The sequence below is a fragment of the Curcuma longa genome, unplaced genomic scaffold (genome assembly GCF_044706935.1).
Source record: "Curcuma longa cultivar G26 ecotype Majalengka, Jawa Barat unplaced genomic scaffold, ITB_CL_G26_1.1 utg8573_np1212_1322966_RagTag, whole genome shotgun sequence".
Taxonomy (NCBI): domain Eukaryota; kingdom Viridiplantae; phylum Streptophyta; class Magnoliopsida; order Zingiberales; family Zingiberaceae; genus Curcuma; species Curcuma longa.
In genome coordinates this window covers 233,616-253,999 of record NW_027435604.1, presented here as the reverse complement: position 1 = coordinate 253,999, position 20,384 = coordinate 233,616, and the positions used below count along the sequence as shown (strand labels likewise).

At 40.0% G+C, this 20,384-nt stretch overlaps 2 protein-coding genes, 1 long non-coding RNA gene and 2 pseudogenes across 4 annotated transcripts; 2 read left to right on the top strand and 3 right to left on the bottom strand.

Annotated features, from left to right (window-relative positions):
- Window positions 1-79: 79 nt before the first annotated feature.
- LOC141820884 (clathrin interactor EPSIN 2-like) lies at window positions 80-5,928 on the bottom strand (annotated as a pseudogene).
- A 5,853-nt stretch (window positions 5,929-11,781) lies between these two features.
- LOC141820889 (NAC domain-containing protein 100-like) lies at window positions 11,782-13,152 on the top strand. Its single transcript, XM_074708246.1, has 3 exons — window positions 11,782-12,063; window positions 12,134-12,405; window positions 12,499-13,152. Exons 1-3 carry the CDS (start codon window positions 11,895-11,897, stop codon window positions 12,904-12,906), a joined length of 849 nt encoding a protein of 282 aa, XP_074564347.1. The 5' UTR covers window positions 11,782-11,894; the 3' UTR covers window positions 12,907-13,152.
- A 647-nt stretch (window positions 13,153-13,799) lies between these two features.
- LOC141820890 (H/ACA ribonucleoprotein complex subunit 3-like protein) lies at window positions 13,800-16,366 on the bottom strand. The gene is made up of 4 exons (XM_074708247.1): window positions 16,281-16,366; window positions 16,054-16,126; window positions 15,631-15,673; window positions 13,800-14,061 (listed from the first exon to the last, which is right to left on the bottom strand). The coding sequence occupies exons 2-4, from the start codon at window positions 16,105-16,107 to the stop codon at window positions 13,964-13,966; spliced, it is 195 nt and encodes a 64-aa protein (XP_074564348.1). The 5' UTR covers window positions 16,108-16,126; window positions 16,281-16,366; the 3' UTR covers window positions 13,800-13,963.
- Window positions 14,025-18,529, top strand: LOC141820891 (uncharacterized). 2 transcript variants are annotated; one of them, XR_012601179.1, is made up of 4 exons: window positions 14,025-14,085; window positions 16,779-16,860; window positions 18,045-18,149; window positions 18,231-18,529. It is a non-coding gene; the product is annotated as an uncharacterized LOC141820891 (long non-coding RNA). The 2 variants fall into 2 exon arrangements; XR_012601178.1 differs by lacking the exon at window positions 14,025-14,085 and adding an exon at window positions 16,580-16,654.
- A 97-nt stretch (window positions 18,530-18,626) lies between these two features.
- Window positions 18,627-20,367, bottom strand: LOC141820888 (3-ketoacyl-CoA synthase 12-like; annotated as a pseudogene).
- Window positions 20,368-20,384: the final 17 nt, after the last annotated feature.

The following is a 20,384-nucleotide window of genomic DNA, read 5'->3' as shown; positions in this document are numbered from 1 at the left end:
TTTAAAATATAACAAAAAAACATAATCCAAGCAAGATTTAATTTTATTTAACTAAAATTTAGGGTGAGTTTAGTGATCGTGTGTAAAGAACAATGAAACTTTATTATATAAGCACAAGTGCTAAAACAAATGTCAAGCCCAAAATTCACAAGAATAATCCGATCCCGAGTCACCAGCAATGTACAACAAGATCGTTCCTTTGTAACGTTTGTAGTACCGATGTCCTTCTATACCTCCTTGATTGAAATAGCCCAAATACACTTTGGGAGTCGACTCGATACAAAATATATACTCACACTCACTCGAGAATTGGACCTGTGATAGTTTTCAGGAATTGGCTTATTCTTTACCTGTATCCTCCTCCATATGCTTGCTGAGAACCATAATTGCTCATCGTCATGGGGTTGAATCCTCCACCAGGAGCTCGCGCAGCAGGTTGCGGAGGCAGTACCTGATTCATTCCCATGTTCGCCGTCCCCATTGGCTGACCATAGCCTGCCATTCCCATTCCGAATCCTGTTCCCCTTCCCATAGCACCACTACCCATTCCCCCATTCCGAAACCCATGCCCGGGACAACCATGGGGTTCGATGGGGCTGTGAGAACACTTGCACCTGCTCGCCCAATGCCAGAACCAGATCCCATAGCTTTGCCCATGGTCGCGGTAGATAGTGGAGCAGAAGAAGTCTTCTTTTCTTCTTTCCATTTATCTTTCCGGTTTATAGAAGCAAAATCTACGCCAATATCAGCATGAGGATTGATTTTCGCTGCAAAATTATGAAAGATAAAAATGAGACCCAACAAAGAAAGTTTCTAAGATGCCGAGGAAAAAGGATTTAGCTATGCACTATTGATTGACATGCCAATGACTTAAAAGGGAAGATGCAAGTGTCGCCTTGTACTTGTGACCAGTATTTAAGAAGTTTGAGTACCTTATCGAATGTATTGCATATGCAGAATAAAAGCATAAATAATTGAAAAATAGATTGAAAGATAGAGTATTTACGTCCTGATATATTCAGATTGACTAGGCCTTTACTCAATGTGTCTGCCCAAACTGTTGATTTCACAAACTTGTCCTTTGATGGAGATGCTGATGTCGTAGCCGAAACTTCTGGAGTAATGGGTGTATGCGAACCAGGTTGTAAAAGAAGATTCGGCTGGTTGGTCTGCATATTTACAGGAGCAGCAGGGCGAACAATACCAGTAACAACTGGAGTTGCCTGTGATGGAAAAGGAACACCAGCTTGTGGCAAGCGGTGGCCTTGTATATGACTTGGTGCAACAGGTTGAGCTTCCTGAATATAAGGAACAAAGGTTGTTCCTCCTGTTTGGGGACCAAACATATTTGACATATCATTTCTTGGCTGGGGTGCAAGGGCATCGGAAGCCAAATTCGCAGCGCTTACAAAATCATTGTGCTGATCATTTGGTATAGGATTAAAAGCAATGCCACCAAATGAACCATCAAAGTCAAAACTTCTTGTTGTCTCTAACTTGGAAGCTGCAGATGCGAGTATTTCAGCTCCTCCAGTTGAAATTGAAGAATTAAAGGTTGCAACGGGAGCAAAACTATGTTGCTGACTTGGTAAGCTTTCTTGAGTAGCTTTAAAAGGAGCGCCTCCGAAGGGATCTTCACCAGACTGTACAAGAAGTCAAAACAAGAAAGAATCATGCTCAATTCAAATATATATATATGAGAATAGCAAATATAAACAAACACAACAAGGCAGCAAAGCCGCAATTAGTTTACAAGCAAAAGATTCTGAAATTCATTGCAACAGCAACAGTCCTTCTGAGTTGAAATTCACAGTATAATCTGATGGAAACTTCTAGAAATTACTCATCAGATTTGTTATATGAATTTTTAGGAGTTCTGTGATCATTTTCAACTGCAATTTGTGTGAGTATCAAGATGATGAGAAAAACCTGACTAAATCCAGCAGGCACTGATGATTTGGCAGCAAAACCTGCTCCAAAATCTGAATTTTCTGGCACACCAGTTTCAAGTTCGGTGTTCATTGTTGTCAAGGGTACCAAAGCAAGCGAATAAATTGAATCTGATGCTGATCCATATAAGTCCATCTCAGGACTACTAGCAGCAGGTGGAGCAGCTGATTAGAAGAAGAAACAAAGTAATTGGCATTGCTTATTAGAAGATCCACAACTTTGAAAGAGAGAATAATGCCTCAAGCATTAATATACTAAGAAGAAAATCAGTTTGGTCTAAGCTCTCAAAAGAATTTGCTGTTAACTAGAACTTCTAGCATTTTCTTTTTACAATTTGCACATTCACTTGGATGAACAATGTATCAGTTTGGTCTAGGCTCTCAAAAGAATTTGCTGTTAACTAGAACTTCTAGCATTTTCTTTTCACAATTTGCACATTCCCTTGGATGAACAATGTATGTTTTAATAGGTGATATTCTTGTTAAATTCGGATGATATAGAAAGGCCAGAAAAACAGGTACAATAATTATTTAATGAAAAAAAGGATAAAGATATGAACAGAAGCATTATTATGAGAATGAAAACTAACTGTACAAAACAATGATATTGTTTATGTATGCATGTAAACAATGGATAAATGAGACTTCATACTTTCCTGTAGCATTGAAAATAGTAATGTACGTTAAGCTAAAACAGAAACAGACAACCAACTTAAACTAGTTTTGACAAGGTTATACACCAAGGACTAACTAATTAAGTTAATACCCCAAAATTCTGAATCAGTACTCTTTAGTGTGAATCTATATTTCCACCCACAATTTTGAAAGAGTAGGATAAAATCTGAGGTTAAAGGGTTAAATCAGATCAAATGTAATGTGCTTGATCATCGAATTACATACCACAAATTTGCAAGAATAGTGCTCAGTTCTTGTATGTGGTTGGCAATATGTAGCATGCACAAATTTCAATCACTGGTTCATATATTTTTCACACATTTAAATTTAGAAATGGTAGCATTCCTGAACTCTGGGGATAACCAAAAAAAAAATCAATACCTGATGCCGAACCTCGTGGATCAAACTCATCAAAACCATTGCTAGACAGAGCAGATGAAACATTGCCTGAACCATGGTTTTCAATTTTGACAGAGGAGCTAGCTGCTGGCACAGGTGGTGAACCTTGCTTCAGAGTTTGTGGAGGAGAGTTTGTGCTTGGTACAGAAGAAGAAGGTGCTGTTGGCACAGCTGCTTTAACTCCACTGATATTTCTACAAGCGGAGTTGTTAGAAAAAAGAATTTCCATAACAGGATATGATTGTATTCAAGGTGTACCTATCTTCTTGCACATGGTTGTGGACATCTCTTGTGGCTTCTTCATAGCTTGGTGGTGCACCATTACTCTGCTCAGAAAGTCTGTGGTCCAGCTCTCTGGTGTTTTATCAAAATTTGTTAGTCAAGAAAGGAACACAGATATAAGATTCACAACTTCTACAATACCAAAGAATTCAAACTGCTCACCTTTCGTCCCGAGGAAGATTGTCAACTCTGCCACCCACACTTCAGCATAAAAGACAACATAAACAAACATGATTTTTAAAACATTCTTTAATGAACATGGTCGAAGAAATTTTACTCAATGGAAGAGGACAATACAATATTTACTCAGCAGACTAGCATCAACACATTAACACATAACAATGCAACTAAAATTTAGATGATTTACTGCCTTATGAGAAGCAATACTACAGCTGTAGTAAGAGCAAAAAACTAACCTGATTGAGCGGTCATCATCATCAAAGGAACGGTTTCTACTGAAGCCTGTATTTCTTGAACCATAATCACCTTCCTGACCTCCTCTATGCTCCTCATCCCTATAACCATCTCTGCCATAACGTTCATCAGAGTACCTGCCATAACGATCTTCCTCTCGACCATATGGATCGCTAACCCTGCCACTTCTATCATCATCTTTGTAACCCCAATCTCGCTCCTTCCAATTACCATACCGGTCATCATCTCTACTAGCATAATGACTATCATAATGATCGTCATCGTAACGGTCACCATAACGCCTTGGGCTTGGATATGAACCAGGCCTACTTGAATGTGTACTTTGAAATCTACACGAGAACAGAAGATGTTAATAGGCAGAGTGAACCATACCATAATTATTTTAGAATTCAGTAAGCTTACTTGTCCCGGTTAGCTGCTGCTTTTTGCCTAACTTCCTGTATCCTTTCTTTATCATTAATTAGAGCTATGAGGGCTTGGGATTTCCTTCTAACATTATTTCCCTGATCTCTTCCACTTGAATCAATGTACTGGAAGTTGGATAAAGTCTGAAAGATAAGCATCATTTCCAGTTAAACAAGCACAACGTACAACACTAACATCAAGGCTGTGTACATTTTTGTTGAAGAACAATAAGATTATGAATATTGCACTACCGATATCTGGTAAGCATGCTCCCTTGTGTCGTCAATTACTCGCTCAGATCCATGTCCAACTAGGTACTCCAAAACAGTCAATGCCTGAATCTCACAATCAAAATAAGCATATTAACTAAAAAAATATTTCATTGAAACAATATGAAAAAACAAAGCGCAATGGTGCATTTCAAGGACACAATAAAAATTATTGAAAGAAAGAACTCCACAAGTTCCAATCATATAAAAAGAATTGTTTAAAACACCTTGTAAACATGACGCCAGTTTTTTCCAGTATCATTGATCCTCTTCCATATTACATTCATGATCATCTGGTATTCATGACTGTAAATTCCGATGATATGTTAGATTCCATGAAGATCAATTGCATCAGTAGATGGGGGTAGATAAAGTACATACTAGTTCCTTGATGCTTGTGCAATATCTGCCAGAAGTGATCCATGGGGTCCCCAGGGCTCATTGCTGGTTGCATCGAGAATCTAAAGACAAAAAAACATAAAAGCAGGCATGTATATGTCAGATTCACAGTTGAAGAACTTCATTCTCTTTCAATTAAATCATTATCCTCTATTTACGATGGTATGCTCGCAGTATTGTCGACCACAGGAACTCAAATGTAATACTTATGTCACATAACAAACCTTCTGCTCTATACTAGGAACCTTCAGAACGTTCTTATTTACTCCCCTTTTCCTAAAAGATATGTAAAAAGTAACAGTTAACGAAACTGAAAATTAATTTGAAGTGCCAATTTTAATAGTTATATAATATAAAGAGAAATTCTTACAGGTCACGAACAGTTTGATCAAAAGCTTTCTTCATGATCTTTAAAGGACTAGAATAGTTAGGCTTACAGGAACGCTTATTCAATACTTCCTATATAAACTATCTGCCAGAACAATGAAAAAATTTTAGTACGTTATTGGCAGGTGATCAACTAAAAGAAAAAAACAATAGAACGAACGAAAAGAAAAAAAAGAAGAAAATCACGGTTATTCTTCCTGATGATCAACTAAAAGAAGCCGACAAAATCATCGAGTCTTTAACAGATTCGATTCATTTTATCAAATCCGCAACTCAAAACTCAAGTTCATCATAGATGACACCAGATCCGTTTATTTAAAAAAAAAAAACCTTATTGGCACAAAAAAAAACATAAAATCGAAGGAAAGCCTAACTGCAGTTACATCATCTTATGCACAAAATTAGAATTTTCGCCTCAGCAATATCAAATCTATTTAAAATTTCAAAAATTCGAAACGTAAAACACCCAAACAAGATGAGATCCAATAAACGACACTTCAAGTCAATTAAAACTACAAATGGATCAATTAAATGATACGAAAAGGGAATACTTGCGCAGGCGACGGTCTGGTCGATCCCAATTCGGGCAAGCGACGAGGGAACCGATCCACCGACAGTGGGAAGGAGATCGGAGAAGGAACGAGACGTGGATCTGTTGGTTCGTTACAACAAGCGCCTCAGAGATTCTCTACTCGGTAGGAAGAGGAAGTGGAAGAGGAGGAAGGAGACCGAGAAAAATTCAATAAAAGGAATAAAGAAAACGAAGAAAAACAAAGTAGGAAATAGTAGGGAGAGGAGCAGGTAATTTTTGACCGACACGTGTCCGTATCCACAAGTCCCGGGCATCATAGATATCATGCCGGGTACTCTACGGGTGGCGGTGAAAATCCGCTATCTTTACCTTGACATGGAATACTTGATTTGGCCAATCACATGGCTCATAAAATTATAAATTAAACCAATAAGAAAGCACATGTCGAACTAAAACTTCGTAATTTGAAGAAGCTTCTAGATGCGTGTCGTTGACTTGACTATCTTCTTTTGGTCTTTCCAGAAAACCGGTCCGGTCGATTCGATTCCACCTTGGTTAGTCAATGTTTCAAAATTTGGTCGAACCGGGCGGTTCAATCGGAAAGGAGGATTACGTAGTATCAAGTTGGGCCATTTGTGGGCCGAAAGCCCATTGTGTGTGGCCCGATGGATCGAGTGCAGACTTTTGTTGCCATGGCGCGGGGTGGCGGCGGCCAGAACGTGATGGCGAGGGAGCACCGGCCCATCATCATCGGCCCTGAGGCCCCGCCCGTGGGGCGAGTGCAGATTTTTATTGCCATGCCGGGGTGGTCTGGAGGCGTCTCCCCTCTCCGATTCATTCTCTGGGTGGAGAAGGCCAGATTCCGCCAACCACGCCCGCTGCCTCCTGCTGATGAACGACGAACGAAGTCGTGCTCCTCGTCGTTGATTCCCCGAGGTTGTCATCACGCGATCTTGTCGTGTCGCCATGGCCAAGCGGTTCTCCAATGCCTTGCTCGAGGAGGGAGTCCTTACGGCGCTCTCCACCTACAATACCCTCCTTTGGGACTTTGCCTCTCCGCGTAGATGGAGACGGCCTAATGATTCTATGATGGCATGAGCCGAGGCGAATCGCTCGAATATCGCTAGTCACAACAGCATTCTCAATGATTTGGCACGAGCCAAGAAGATGAACGTCGCAGAGAAGGTGTTTGGCGAAATGTCAGACCAATTCGATATCCTTCAACTTTAGGATCAAAAGGTTATGCCTCATCTGGTCGGGTGGAGAACGGCCTGAGATATGGACGAGAAAGGCCTGAGGTTAAGTGAGAGGATATCTGCAGCTCCCATGCCATGTCTCTGCAAGGATGTGCCTCATCATGCCATACGTTGGAGAAAGGCCATGACATAAGCTTCTCTAGCTAAATCAAGGCCAAGGAGCTGCCATGAGTGCCTTCTGAAGTACTTCTTAACAGTTTGATCGCGAGCCTTGCTGTTTGAACCTCGATTCATCTATTGGTTCTGGCACGAGTTTGCAGGCAGGCAGAGTCAATGCAGTGAAAGTTATTAACTTGCTTCAGATTCTTCACCTATGCTTTCTCTTCAACTTAGGTGAGTTCTTTTACTTTGCAGTTGATATCATTGTTCATCTCCTGTTCCGAATTTTTCAATAACAGGTTCAGGACATTTACGTGTTTGGTGGTATCAGACTTTCTCATTTTTAGGGTGAAAGCATTTTTTGTCTTGCCTTGTCCCTTGTTGTTGGATCTTCTGTATATATACACGTAATGCAATTTACAAATTAACTTCATTATCCTTATGAAAAATCTTTGTTCGAATGCTGTGGACCAGAAAAATTGTAGAGCTAAAATGGCACGCTTGTTTTGTTCCAGAGTGAAGAAGAGATATGTCTTGTGTGTGTATAAATGACACGGTTAATGAAAGGAGTTGTTGCTTATTCATTGTGATAAACAGAACTTTATACAATAGTAACCACATGAAAGTAGAGAGAGAAAATTTCGAGAACATGCTTTAGCTTACAGGCAGCACAGCATGCATACCCTCATGCGTTGCCATGATCTAACATGCTGTAGAATGCCAAGAAAGATGGCCTCGTCACATGGGATGCAGAGCTTGCCACCAGGGCTTAGGTAGTCGAACTCTTCCTGAGCAAGCTCGAGCAACCCCCTGAACAGAGGGTGTTGCAGGAAAGCAAGATCAATGACGAAGCGCCGCCTGCACTGCTCTCCGACATAGACCACCAAATGGCCTTTGGGTACATCCTTAGGAACTTCATCTTCTTCGCCTTCTTTTTTGACACAGCGTCTGCTGTAGCTTGCAGGATTCAGACATGTCATTGTCTCTTTGATTAAATCTCTCCACCTCCTGAGAAATGTCTTGCAGAATTTCGAGTGGAGCATCTTCAAACTCTGTGGTTGAATTAAACTGGGAGGGTGAGGAAGAAACATACATATATAGAGCAGTATAGCTCATATTCTGAGCTACTGTGATAGTTGACATGATTTTAAAGGCAGTATGGAGAGAAGAAACACATATAAGTGGTGTAACTGATCGAGTATGGCCTCAGCTTCACCATATTTCTTCTGTTGTAAAAGTGTTTTTACAATGAAATTATGGCAGCTGATTCAATCAGTTAAGCTGAGAAAGTAAGTCTAGGTTGTCAATGCAGCTGAATCAGTGAAGAAATTGTGGTTTAGTTACTTGTTGAGCTGATTCAACTAGAAAAACTTCAGACTTTCTAGTTGATACTTGGGAGGAAGAACAATACCAGTGAGGAATGACATGATTAAGATAAAGACGATCTGTGATTTTTGCCTAAATTTTTTTATTTACAAGTGTAGTTTGCAAAGTAATTGCATATCCACATCCGACCAAATAAACTGCAAATGATGGAGTCTGTACTCTGCTGTCTGAATGATATGCCAAAACAAACAAAAACTGAACTATGTATTATTGCTTTTAGGTTTTATTTATTTGTTTATTTTATTTTGTTTACTAATTTATAATACTTGTCGGTTTGTTGCATGTGGAAGGGGAATGGGTTTGGCAATGAATAACCAGCCATGGCTTAGATTTCTCTTCCACTTCTGCTCGTCCGCCAGTGCAAAGATTTGTGACAATGCAAGCAGACAGATGGAGAGTTGATCAACTCCTGAAACAAGGTACAAGTCTTATAGTTTCTTTCCTATGAAATTCTGAACTATTTTTTTTTAGAAATTGCTGCTTAGTTCCAAGTTATGGAAGAATGATGAATAGTTTTCCATTTTTTCTAGAAATTATAGAGATAATTAAATAAAAGGCCACAAACTGAACAATAGAAAGTGTTGTCCCATAGCAAATGCTACACGGTTGGTCCAAATCATGATCGGGTTATTTTATTTGTGTTATGGGTCCATATGGTTGGAGATCTTTGGGTTTGATAGCTATTATAATGTGGGGAGAGACCATAAGGCAATAATGTGAATCATACAGAGAGGCCCACCGTAGGAAGCAAATCCTACGGAGGGGCCTTCATAGGATTTCCTATGGAGGCCCCTTTATATCCAGTCACATCAAATTGTGACGACGAAGAGAGGTCATCAATGGTTGAAACTTGATCGCCCATAAGGATTTTTGTTAGTAAACTAATAGAAATATTATTTCTAAGAGCTTAGAACCATGGATGTGATCTATAATCGCAATGTTATGGCTTAAGTAGTTTGAGTGGCTTCAAGGTATGACAATGTCAAATTCATTAATCCGACTAGCAAACAAGATGAAAACAAGAGACCCTTTGTACTTCATGTCTTTATCATTTTATAGTATTTGGTATGTTGCGTGGAAATAGATCGATGCATCAAGATATCAGGTTGAGTAGATGGAACATTCAAAAACTTTCATCAACTTTCAATAAACAAACGTTTATTTATTATTATGATTATGACTTGAAGTTGGAATGCTTCCCTTGTAAGAATTTAGTCGCCATCTGCCCTAAAATTTTGCTTGTAGACAACCTCTTTCCCACTTTCTCAAGCCATCAAGACATGCACACTCTCCCCAAAAGCCTACAACACTACAAACTTAATCACATTGCTTGCTTTACGTCACAACGATCTCTCTATGGAGAATCAAATGAATAATTAAATATGATGTTGAAACAATATGTTTTAGGGTGTTAATTAATTAATATACCAGAAAATATTCATGGATGGCCGCCATCCGAATGAAGTCACTAATTCACATATTTGTCGTTAGTAGTTTTGTTGATATTAAGAGAAAAGGTTAAACTAATTCTCTTGTCCCTGTGTTTGGATTTAATTAGCTAAAATTTAAGGAAGTGATATATATGGCAAAAGATTTGAGCTTCCAATAATTTGTATCATTAGAGGATCAACGATGGTAATTAGTTCAGTTATTAGTTATAAAGATATAGAGATCAGATAAAACATGGAGTTTTCTTCTTTCTTTTTTTTTAATTTTCTTTTCTACTGCCTTATTAAATTACAGTTACAAATTACAAGTCCGTTTGTCTTTTTCAACACAAGATGTTGATGGGAACTAAAGGTGATAGTGCCACTTAGTACTTAGCAAAGCAAAATCAACAAGGAATTCTAATTGATATATAACTAATTTGTTAATTAAGAGACTCCAATAATTGTTAGTATTCCATATTACAACATGTGAAAAATATTTTTGTTTTCACTTATTGTTCTTGTAATCATTATATATAATTATTAAAAAAAATAAACTCATGCTTCACCAAATTGTGCAAGAAAAACCAAACTAGGGTTTTGAATTATGCATGGAGGAGCATATAACTGCTACAGTAATTTATAGAATATATGTCCTTTTGTGCATCTCAAAATTATTCATATTTCCACACAATTAATAGTACACATGGGACTACAACACTTTAGGATAAGGAAACAAAGGTGCCTAGTACTTGGCTTAATTAGTGCTCATTAATGCCATGTTCCCCTTGTAGTTGCCATTTCTTAGGGCTTGAAGCAAGCAAATAACTAGGCATAATCCTTATAAACATATATCAAATTAATATACATGTATATGAGAACTCGATCGACACTACAAGAGAATGCACCTATATGGACCTCAACTTGCAACCGATGTGGCAGTTAACCTTAGATTAGGTGTTTGGGAAGAAAGATTAATCTTGCATTGGGTGGGATGGGCCTTCTTTGCAGTCGCCTTACGTGTGGAGTTCAATATGGGTGAGGAGATAAGATTCTATTATTACTGATAATCATATAGAGTTTGGATTAAGACTTACAATTTGACGTGTTAATGGTGAAGATGGTCGTCATACAAGTTTTAATACATCTCTATCAGCGACAATATTACGTATCACTTAACTATCACGTAGATAGTGAGTAGGAGATACTGTATCTCTAGCTTGGAAAGTGATGGGCAATTTGTACATTTCGCAAATGGTCTCCATTATTTGATGGGTGATACCTTTTCGTCCCCATCTACATAATGTTCATCTGTCATCCTCTACATAAATATTAATCTACATCAAATAATATAATACTACTACTCACACAAGTTGACAAGCTAGTTGATGACTCCAATTCTTGCTACATCCTTTAATTTCCTTCCTTAAACCACAAGAAACCCTAATATTTATTTAAATATTGATTTGTTATTCCTACCATCATCTACAATTTAACTAACTTTGTATATAATAGTTATATATGAGAAGAACTAGGAACAAATAATTGATATTGTAATTTGTTTTTTGTTTTTTTTGTTTTTGAAATGTTTCTTTAATTAATTAGCATGTTAATTGAAATGGAGATTTCTTGTGGCAATGGCTTTCTTTTCCTTGTGTTCTTGCCGCAGACGCATGAGGTCTGTGATACTTAGCATTTTCCAGACAGATTACGACATCTTTGCACGCTTTCCTGTTCATGATTTGACAGGGACTATATATGTTTAAATATTTAGGATATTATTTATTAATAGTCGATGTTGTTTTCATGACCACTTAATTCTCTCTATAAGTATGGATTCTCATCAACCAAGTGAAGCCATTTATACTTCGTCTTCTTTTTTCCTTCTTCTCTTCATGAATATAAACTTTCACGGCAGACACACGCATATATATATACATATATATAGATAGATAGATATTGATCGAGCCATCGGTGAGAGGTCGATTGAAGAAATGGGGCTTAGGGACATTGGGTCTACTCTCCCACCAGGGTTCAAGTTCTACCCTAGCGACGAAGAGCTGGTTTGCTACTATTTGCGGAAGAAGGTCGCATGCGATAGAGCGTCCGCGGGGACTTTGGTGGAGGTGGATTTGCACACTCAAGAGCCATGGGAGCTTCCAGGTAAACTTGTTGATCTTTAGTTGTGTTTATCGTTGCATGTATCTGAGTTTTTTGGGCTTCGTTCGATCAGACATAGCGAAGTTGAGCGTGAATGAGTGGTACTTCTTTAACTTCCGCGATCGCAAGTATGCCACGGGGTCACGTGCAAATCGCGCGACTAGATCAGGGTATTGGAAGGCCACGGGGAAGGATCGAACAATATATGACCCTACGATCCATGCAACGGTGGTCGGGATGAGGAAGACGCTGGTGTTCTACCTAGGACGAGCGCCCAACGGCGCCAAGACCAACTGGGTCATGCACGAATTCCGACTCGAATCACCACTCGCGCCGCCCATGAAGGTACCACCAATTAACCAATAGCAAATTAACCTCTTTAACACCAAGCAGAAGGAAGGAAGCAACTAACTTTCAAAAACTATACGACTCTGCCAGGAAGACTGGGTGCTATGCAGGGTTTTCCACAAGAAGAAGGGAGTCGAGAATAATGATCTAGTGTACAACAACAACAACTCCTCGTCGTACTTGGAGTCGTCTCCTCCTCATCAAATGCCCCTCCAACACGAGGGCTACGGAGAGATGACGACGACGATGATGATGGCATCAAAATCATCCTCCCACAAGGAGTTTTATGCCCTAGGTGAAGAGGGAAGCACCTCAAATAGCGCATTCCCTGACTTAACACCATTGCACTACAACTTCATGGAGATGGAGATGGAGGAGGTGGGGTCCAGGGGGATTGGTGGGGCCATGGACCAATTTGGACTAATGCTTGATGTGGAATTTATTGAAGATCAAGATTTGGTCACAAATCTTGAAGAAAAGGATCAAATTTTCTTCTGATTGTTGATAATAATAATAATAATAATAATAATAAATGTACTTAGCTGTTAGTGACTCAGCGTTGACCCATTTGTTTAGTTTTAGATTGCGTGTTAGTTAGTTAATTAAGTGTAATGGAGATATGCATGAGTGATTGATTGTTTATGTAGATGGATTATAGGTTTGGCATTGTTCTATGTATAGGTAGATATGCTGTAAGGGGAATTCTTCTATTATGTTCAAAAAAACTTAATTAACAATCGATAATTATTTGGTGTAATTAATCTGGCAATTTTCTTTTTATTTACAATTTAACTGATCGATTAATTAATGTTTGCTCAAACAGGACCACTTGCATTAACTATGGTCCTGCGAGGCGACTGCAATTAATTAATGGGTATTTTATTTAAAATTTTAGAAAAATAATGATGCATAAAATTTTAACAGAGGAGCATAATTAATTTTAATAAACATTAAAAGTACTAAATATACCTCTAAAACCAAAAGAATAAAGTAGGATTTATTGATCACCATGCACATTGATCATTGTTTCCCACCTACAATTGCACCTACCAAACTTGTCCTCTCACAAATAATTGTATGTTTAAGGATTCAAATCCACACAGAGCAGTAAAAAAAAGGATGGAAAAATTAAGTCCACTTGATCTTGATGAAACTAAAAGGTAGAGCGTGGATTCTTAATTGAACAACTTTTTGACTAATAGTAGGAAAAGCAACATAGCAAAAAGGTGGTGGGACAATGAATTGATTGAGTCCATTTTCTTCAACACTTGGGCAAAATCAGAAGTTGGTCCATCCATAACGCTTTAGAATCATCCATAACGCTTTAGAATCTAAGATGAATACTCAAACGCAACCAACTGACCGCACACAAACACGCATGAACAGAGATATCATGAATCTACAAATATTTAGCCAGGCGAAAAGTACTTCCAGAAGATAAAGAACACAATGCCCACAATGTTCCTATGGGTCTCTCTTACAGCTAATGGATAGATATGGTTCAGGCAGCGGTGATATCAGAAGGGCCCCCAGCTCATTCTCATCGTGGAATGGTTTAGTACTTCAGGGGTGACTGTTGCGTTGGAAGCAGACCAAACCGCTTCTTCAGAAGCACCCGTTGCCTGGAATACTTGTCGTCCGGCGAGAAACGAGCTGCATCGCCCCGGGGGAAAAAATGTAAGCAAAAGCATGCTTTCTTGAGTGTTAGAAACTAAGCTCTCAAATGCAACATAATTGAAATTAAATTGCCCTTCACTAAGGCGATTAAACCACCATAGGGAACCAGTTTTATGCCTGAAATGACATTATTCTTCAATGGAGGTGCACACAAAAAAATGGCATAATTGTTGATCCAAAAATCAAGCAATCAGACCAGAAAAGAAATAAATTCTATGGGTTTTGAGTTTTGCGTTTGTTCAAATTCATATAGAGTTTTCCAATTCAACCATGAACAGATTTAACGATCTAATAATGCCTATATATATATAATATTAAATAACAAGTAATATATTGTAATCTGAAAATAAATCATTTGTGGTTACACCTAACCACATTATTTTGATGTACCATAGTTTGAGGTTGGTGTTTCCTATAGGTTTGATATATGCATCAAGGGCATTTGGGCACAATGAACTCCTCATTTCATATCATTTTCTCCTCTCCTTGAGTGGATAAGTGCTCAAAAATCTCCAACGATTTGGACAAAGTGAAGGCTCCATCCTCATTGAGCTCTTGGTAATTCATCTTTCCCGTTGCTTTCATTTCATTACTTAGCAGAATTCTGTGTGAAATAAGCTCAAGCTGTGAAATCTCATTGTTTGGATCAAAGAACCATCCTTGCTTGTAGAGAGCTTTACCCTATTACCTCTTGTGAAGAAGTGGATTGATAGAACCCCCTAGTAGTGACTCACCTGACATATCATAGGTTATGTAATACAAGCAACGTCTCCGAACCACATTAGATGATATTGCTAACGTCATGTTTTAGTTTTTCTTTTTATTTCCATTTCATATATGCTTGACACAATCAATCAAACACATGAGCACTCACACTACTAACATTGTTATTATCTGTGATTTTGTGTTTTAAGTGAGCTTTAAATGATTTGGTGCATTGTTTATTTAGACACCCTTTAACTGGGGGCATTCATTTCCTACATCATAGATGGTAGTCCTATGTCAAAAGTAATACACATTAACATGTTTTTCATTTTATTTTAATTCTAAATGAAGTTAATGGCCAATATGTTATATTTTGATGTTATGCTGAAATGTACATTCAATCTTTTTATTATAGACCATGGTATGTAAGATACTTTGTTGATTAGATTATGTTGTTAAATAAGATATTACATTATTTTATATTTAGAATATCACGATGGAGAAAACAGGCAATTGCAAGCCAACAATCCCCTATGGACACAATGTTATCGAATCATCGATAGCATTACGGGCAGTAATGCTATAGAATTCACGAGAGGTCAATCAAACTATTCTAGAGCTTGCTAAAATATATTACTAAGCGGCAAACGTATATTAAGGAACTTAGTACACCAGTGACTATCTTTATTTAAATCTATTTTCAATTAGCATATTGTTAGACATTTTGCCTCCCAGATGTTAAAAAAGTTGCAAATGCTCGAAAGACACCGAAATAGAGAACAATAGCAAAGATCAAAGGAGAATAAATACAAATAAGAATATATTGAGTGTAAAGCATACCTGGATGTGCAGATTGTGTTGGCAATCCCACTGGAGTCTCTTTCTGCAGACGCAAGAAAGAACTTCAATCACTAAGCTACTAAATGCCAAATAAGAAAACAAATTCCCCAGCAGCACTCAACATGAAGTTTAAAGATCCATGTTAAAAAACAAATTTCCCAGCAGTAACCAACATTAAGTTATTGAATTCAAGCTAAAGAACCAAATTGCAAACAACTAATAGATAATCCCTTTTCACTTGAAGATTTCTGAAAGTAAGGGGGAAAACGCCATGATGTTGTTAGAGAATCCATTTTAAAGTGCAAAATAGCAACTACTGATCCATTTTCAACAAACGAATTCGGATAGAAGAAAAGCAAAATCACCTCCTTTCTGATTCCTCATAAACCATCCGAGAAAGACAAAGGGAAATAAAATAGGTACCTTGGTGGTGTAAACCTTGTCCCCGTTCTCATTGATGTAGAACTGGAGGAACATCTTCGCTGATTACCAAAACCTTCGAATTTCAACAATTACATCGTCAGAAAGCAGTAACCAAACTTGTTTCATCCTAATCGAACGACACAGGTATAATTGGGAGACGCTAAAAGGCATGAGAATAAAGACAAGCATCTGGTTCACGATCGAGTGAGACGGGAGAAGAAGCAAACCTGCGGAGGGAGACGGTGGCCGGCAGAGGAAGAAGCTAGCGGCGGCGATAGGTAAGAGACGGTCGATTTGCGTTAGGGTTTAGGAGGTTTCGATATTTAACACATGAATAAACGGGTCGGGTTTCTGTAAAATCAATACTCGAGGTACTCCATTGTAAAGACCCGTTTCATTACCTGCTGGAAATTGGACCCACGTTGGTTCCACAGCGGGGCCCACCTTCAAGGCGAAATTTCATCTAGCAAGGTAAGAGAAAAGGATAATTATGAGGCGTTGAAGGGGCTGCCATTTGCTCCGAGAACTGAACCATTGCCGTCGATCGCCGATCGATTCGAAATGCGGAGACTCGTTCTCTTCTTCTTCTTCGGTTTCGGAGGTTTGGATCATCTGCTAATCTTGCACGCGTCGCCAATCCTTTTGTTGTTCGATTCGTTCGCTGAAGTTTTTGTTGTAAAAGAATTTTTGACACAAGAAGGTTTTCTGAAGGAAATTTCTTTTAGGTTGTGCAGAAACTAGTGGGGAGCTGCCATGGCGATGAAGATAAACAGTGCTATTTCGACCTTTTCATCATCTGTAGCATAGGTAAGGATGATCGATAGCCTTCAGTTTTTGTTTCACTTTTTTTTTTTAATGCGTTGCACTATATATGTTTTCTTCATGCTTATCCTGTTCGTCATCTGTTGCTCTATATCATTTACATAGATGTATGCTTGTTTACATTGCACCACATTACATTTCTCTCTTTGATTGTTATATATAGGGCATATTGTTGCCACACTCAAATTGAGAGCCACTGAAGCACAATTTCGAGCCATATTAAGGCATTTTTTCAGTCTTTTTTTTTCAACTCCATCATTTCTCTAGAAAATGTTTGTGGGTGGATACAACACTTGCATTGTCAAGTGCATTACAGACTTGTTGCTTCTGGAGCTACAGCAGAGACAAGCTTGCAAGTGGAAACTTTAGCTTCACTTGAAAACATATTTTAACTCTTTGATTTCCCAGACCAATACATTGTGCTTCTGTTCGAGAGAAGAGTTGATTTCCTTCAGTTTCAGTTGTTACACTTGCTAGAATCATTGTAGATGGAGACTTTGTCCTTGATCTATTTGGTGGTCCATTCAAATTTGCATTAATGGATATAGTCATTAGTGAGGCTAAAGAATCTGGATCAGCTTTAGCTCATTATTGATATAGTTTGCAAATTAGTTGGTTAAACAGAGACCATCTCAATCTACATCATTCACTTACAAGGTCGATAAGATATAAAAGATTATCTTTGACAACTAATTTGGTTAAGATTTACAGTTAATCTAACTGACAACTAACTAGATTTTGTTATGCATTGATCAGTTAAAACCAATTGAATTGGTTTGCTGACAGAACCAGAACAAATGAAATCCTTTCGTTGTAGTTTGGTTTAATTTTATGATCTTAAGGCTGATATTTGAGGGCAGAACAATAGGCGAATTGAAGGATAGGCCTAAGGCTGATATATACATAGTTTTTGGTTTCTATAAATGATATCAGTTAATCCACATCAGCCAAAATGAAAATAGTGTGAGTTGTGTAAGGTAAACAATTGCTTTCCATCTCAAAGAATCATGCAGCTGTTCATGGCTTTGAATTAACAGTACTGAAGAGCCACCATTTAATGATGACTGATACGAAGGACTAGAAGCCACATGCAATTGCATTGAACTGAGTAGCTCTCTTAGTTTAGGGGATTTGATTCCCTTCTATAACTATTCTGTTAATCCTTGCAGTGTTAATGGCTATTACAGTTGTGGAACAAGGGTTTTCTTTTCCGGCGAAGATATCGTAAGGGCACCTGTGGCAGAGGAGAGACTTGTGCTCCCTGTAGAACGAAGGTTTGCTGGAACAAATTTTTATCTTTGTCAATCATGTTATCGAAATATGTCTAATATCACCAAACTTATTGAAGTTACAAGATTAGGAACGCGGAGGAAACGACAATCGATTCATAGTAAAGAGGGCAGCGAAAATGTTGGTAAGGCACATGCCCACATGGAGAAGGGCAGTTCCAGCACTTAATTGCCACCATTAATGAAGCTGGAAGAAAGCTCTTGTTGCTTTCATGAAAGAAACCCTACAAACTAACTTCTTTCTTTTAGTCAACAGCATAATGCATCCAGATACAATTAATTAAGCTCATGTTGATTAATTAGTGGTGGCCAAGAACTAATCATCATAATCAAAGTTTAATCACAGGAAAACAAGAAGAAGAAGAAGAAAACTACTGTTAAAGGGAATTCTGCTCTCATCTAAATGGCTGTGAAGAGAGTTGTGAAGGTCCTTTTATCGTAGTTTTGTTGGAGAGAGAGAGAGGATGGCCATGGCGATCACTCATTGTTGACCCAGCCGTACTTTTCGAGGAAGGGATTGATCAAGGTCTTGGGAGGGTAGCCATGGATGCAGTCCGCCCAAGCTCCTTCGTCGTCGAGGTCGCGCTCCACCTGCCACACGCAGCTGTTGCACTTGAAGCCGGCGCCGAAGGTGACCATGAGCACGCGGTGGCGCCTCCGCAGGCGGCGCTTGGCCTCCATGTAGGCGAGGACGTACCAGAGGCTGCTGGCGGAGGTGTTGCCCCACCGGTGGAGGGTCATGCGAGACGGCTCGAGGTCGTGGGGGGAGAGCGCCATGCTACGCCCGACGCCCTCGATCACGGCGGCGCCGCCCGGGTGCAGGCAGAAGTGGTCAATGCCGGACTTGAAGTCGACTCGCGCCGCCGCCGGAGGCGCCCCGGCCTTGTTCAGCCACCTCAGCCGCTGCCTCGCCGTCCGGGCGGCGAAGAGGAGCAGCTCTCGGGTGGGGAGCACTTTGGGAAGAAGGCGTTGGAGATTCTCCGTTAACGATCGCACTGCAGCCTGTTCATGAATCGCTTAGAATCGATCGAGCGATCGAGCATCTTTTGGTCAAGAACAAGAGAAAACCGAGCAAGAACCAGAGCACATTTTGTTTCCACTCCCTTAAAGTTTAGTTAATTACTTATCAATCCTTGTAAGTTTAAATTATCTCATTTCTGCCTCTCTTGTTAACTTGGAAAAGCGACAACACAATAACACGGTTCAAATAACATCTACATTTGGGGATAGATAGAAAAAGGGTGAAAAGAATTTCTGGCTTTAAAAACGTAGAATTCATCTTCTAAAATTTAGGGTGCAAAGTGAAAGAATTATAAAACTCGGAAGTAATTTGAAAAATAAAACGGAGTGCTACGTACCTTGGGGAGGTCTTTGCCAAGGAAGAAGCCGGCGAGGCCTTGGTCGTCCTCTTTCTGGGCGGCGCAGTGGTGAGCGTCGTCGTTGGCTCCGATGTGGGTGCGCACGAGGCACCGGAGGCTCATCTTCGCCCGCCGCCGCATCGCTGGGTCGTTGCTCAGCAACATGGCGCATCCGCCGGAGCGGAAGAGGCAGTTCCCCAGCATCATCGACTTGTCGCTGCCTCGGTACCAGTTTGGCCCGATCGACTCCGACGACAGCACCACGGCCGTCGTCCTCCCCCGCCCCTTGAACACGTTCCCGACGAGGTCCAGCGAGATGAGGCTGCCGCTGCACCCCATCCCGCGAGGTTGAACGCCTTCACGTCCTCCCGCATGCCGTACCGCCGCACGATCCGCGACGCCAGCGACGGCGCCGGCGCGAACATCGACACGTTCACCACCAGCACGTCCACCTCGCGCGGCGACACGCTCAGCGCCGCCGACCGCCGGAACAGCTCGTCCAGCGCCGCGTGCATGCAGTCGTCCATCTCCGCCACGCCGTCGCCGTGGGTGCACCCGTCCTCCCTCCCCTCCAAGATGTTGCGCGGGCCGTACGTCTCCTCGCCGATGCCGGAGTTGACGACGACCTTGAGCAGGAACTTGTACTCCGGGAACCCCAGCCGCGGGTTCCTCTTCACGATGTCTCCGCTGAACTCCGTCGATATTTTCCGGTCGTCGGAGGGCTTGAAACACACGTAGTCGACCAGGTAGCACCGCCGGTCTCGCCACCGCCGGAAAAGAACCCATAGAATGTTTAAGAAACAGTAGAAGAGCATGAAGGAGGACGCCATTGACAGCAACTCCATGAGAAGAAAGAAGATCT

What these genes read in the sequence shown, in the direction of transcription:
- LOC141820889 (XM_074708246.1), top strand. Translation starts at nt 11,895, where the DNA reads ATGGGGCTTAGGGACATTGGGTCTACTCTCCCACCAGGGTTCAAGTTC. An exon ending in AGAGCCATGGGAGCTTCCAG is followed by an intron (nt 12,064 to 12,133) that starts GTAAACTTGTTG and finishes TCGTTCGATCAG; the next exon opens with ACATAGCGAAGTTGAGCGTG. An exon ending in CACTCGCGCCGCCCATGAAG is followed by an intron (nt 12,406 to 12,498) that starts GTACCACCAATT and finishes CGACTCTGCCAG; the next exon opens with GAAGACTGGGTGCTATGCAG.
- LOC141820890 (XM_074708247.1), bottom strand. Translation starts at nt 16,107, where the DNA reads ATGTTCCTCCAGTTCTACATCAATGAGAACGGGGACAAGGTTTACACC. An exon ending in ACAAGGTTTACACCACCAAG is followed by an intron (nt 15,674 to 16,053) that starts GTACCTATTTTA and finishes TTGCGTCTGCAG; the next exon opens with AAAGAGACTCCAGTGGGATT. An exon ending in AACACAATCTGCACATCCAG is followed by an intron (nt 14,062 to 15,630) that starts GTATGCTTTACA and finishes GGGGCGATGCAG; the next exon opens with CTCGTTTCTCGCCGGACGAC.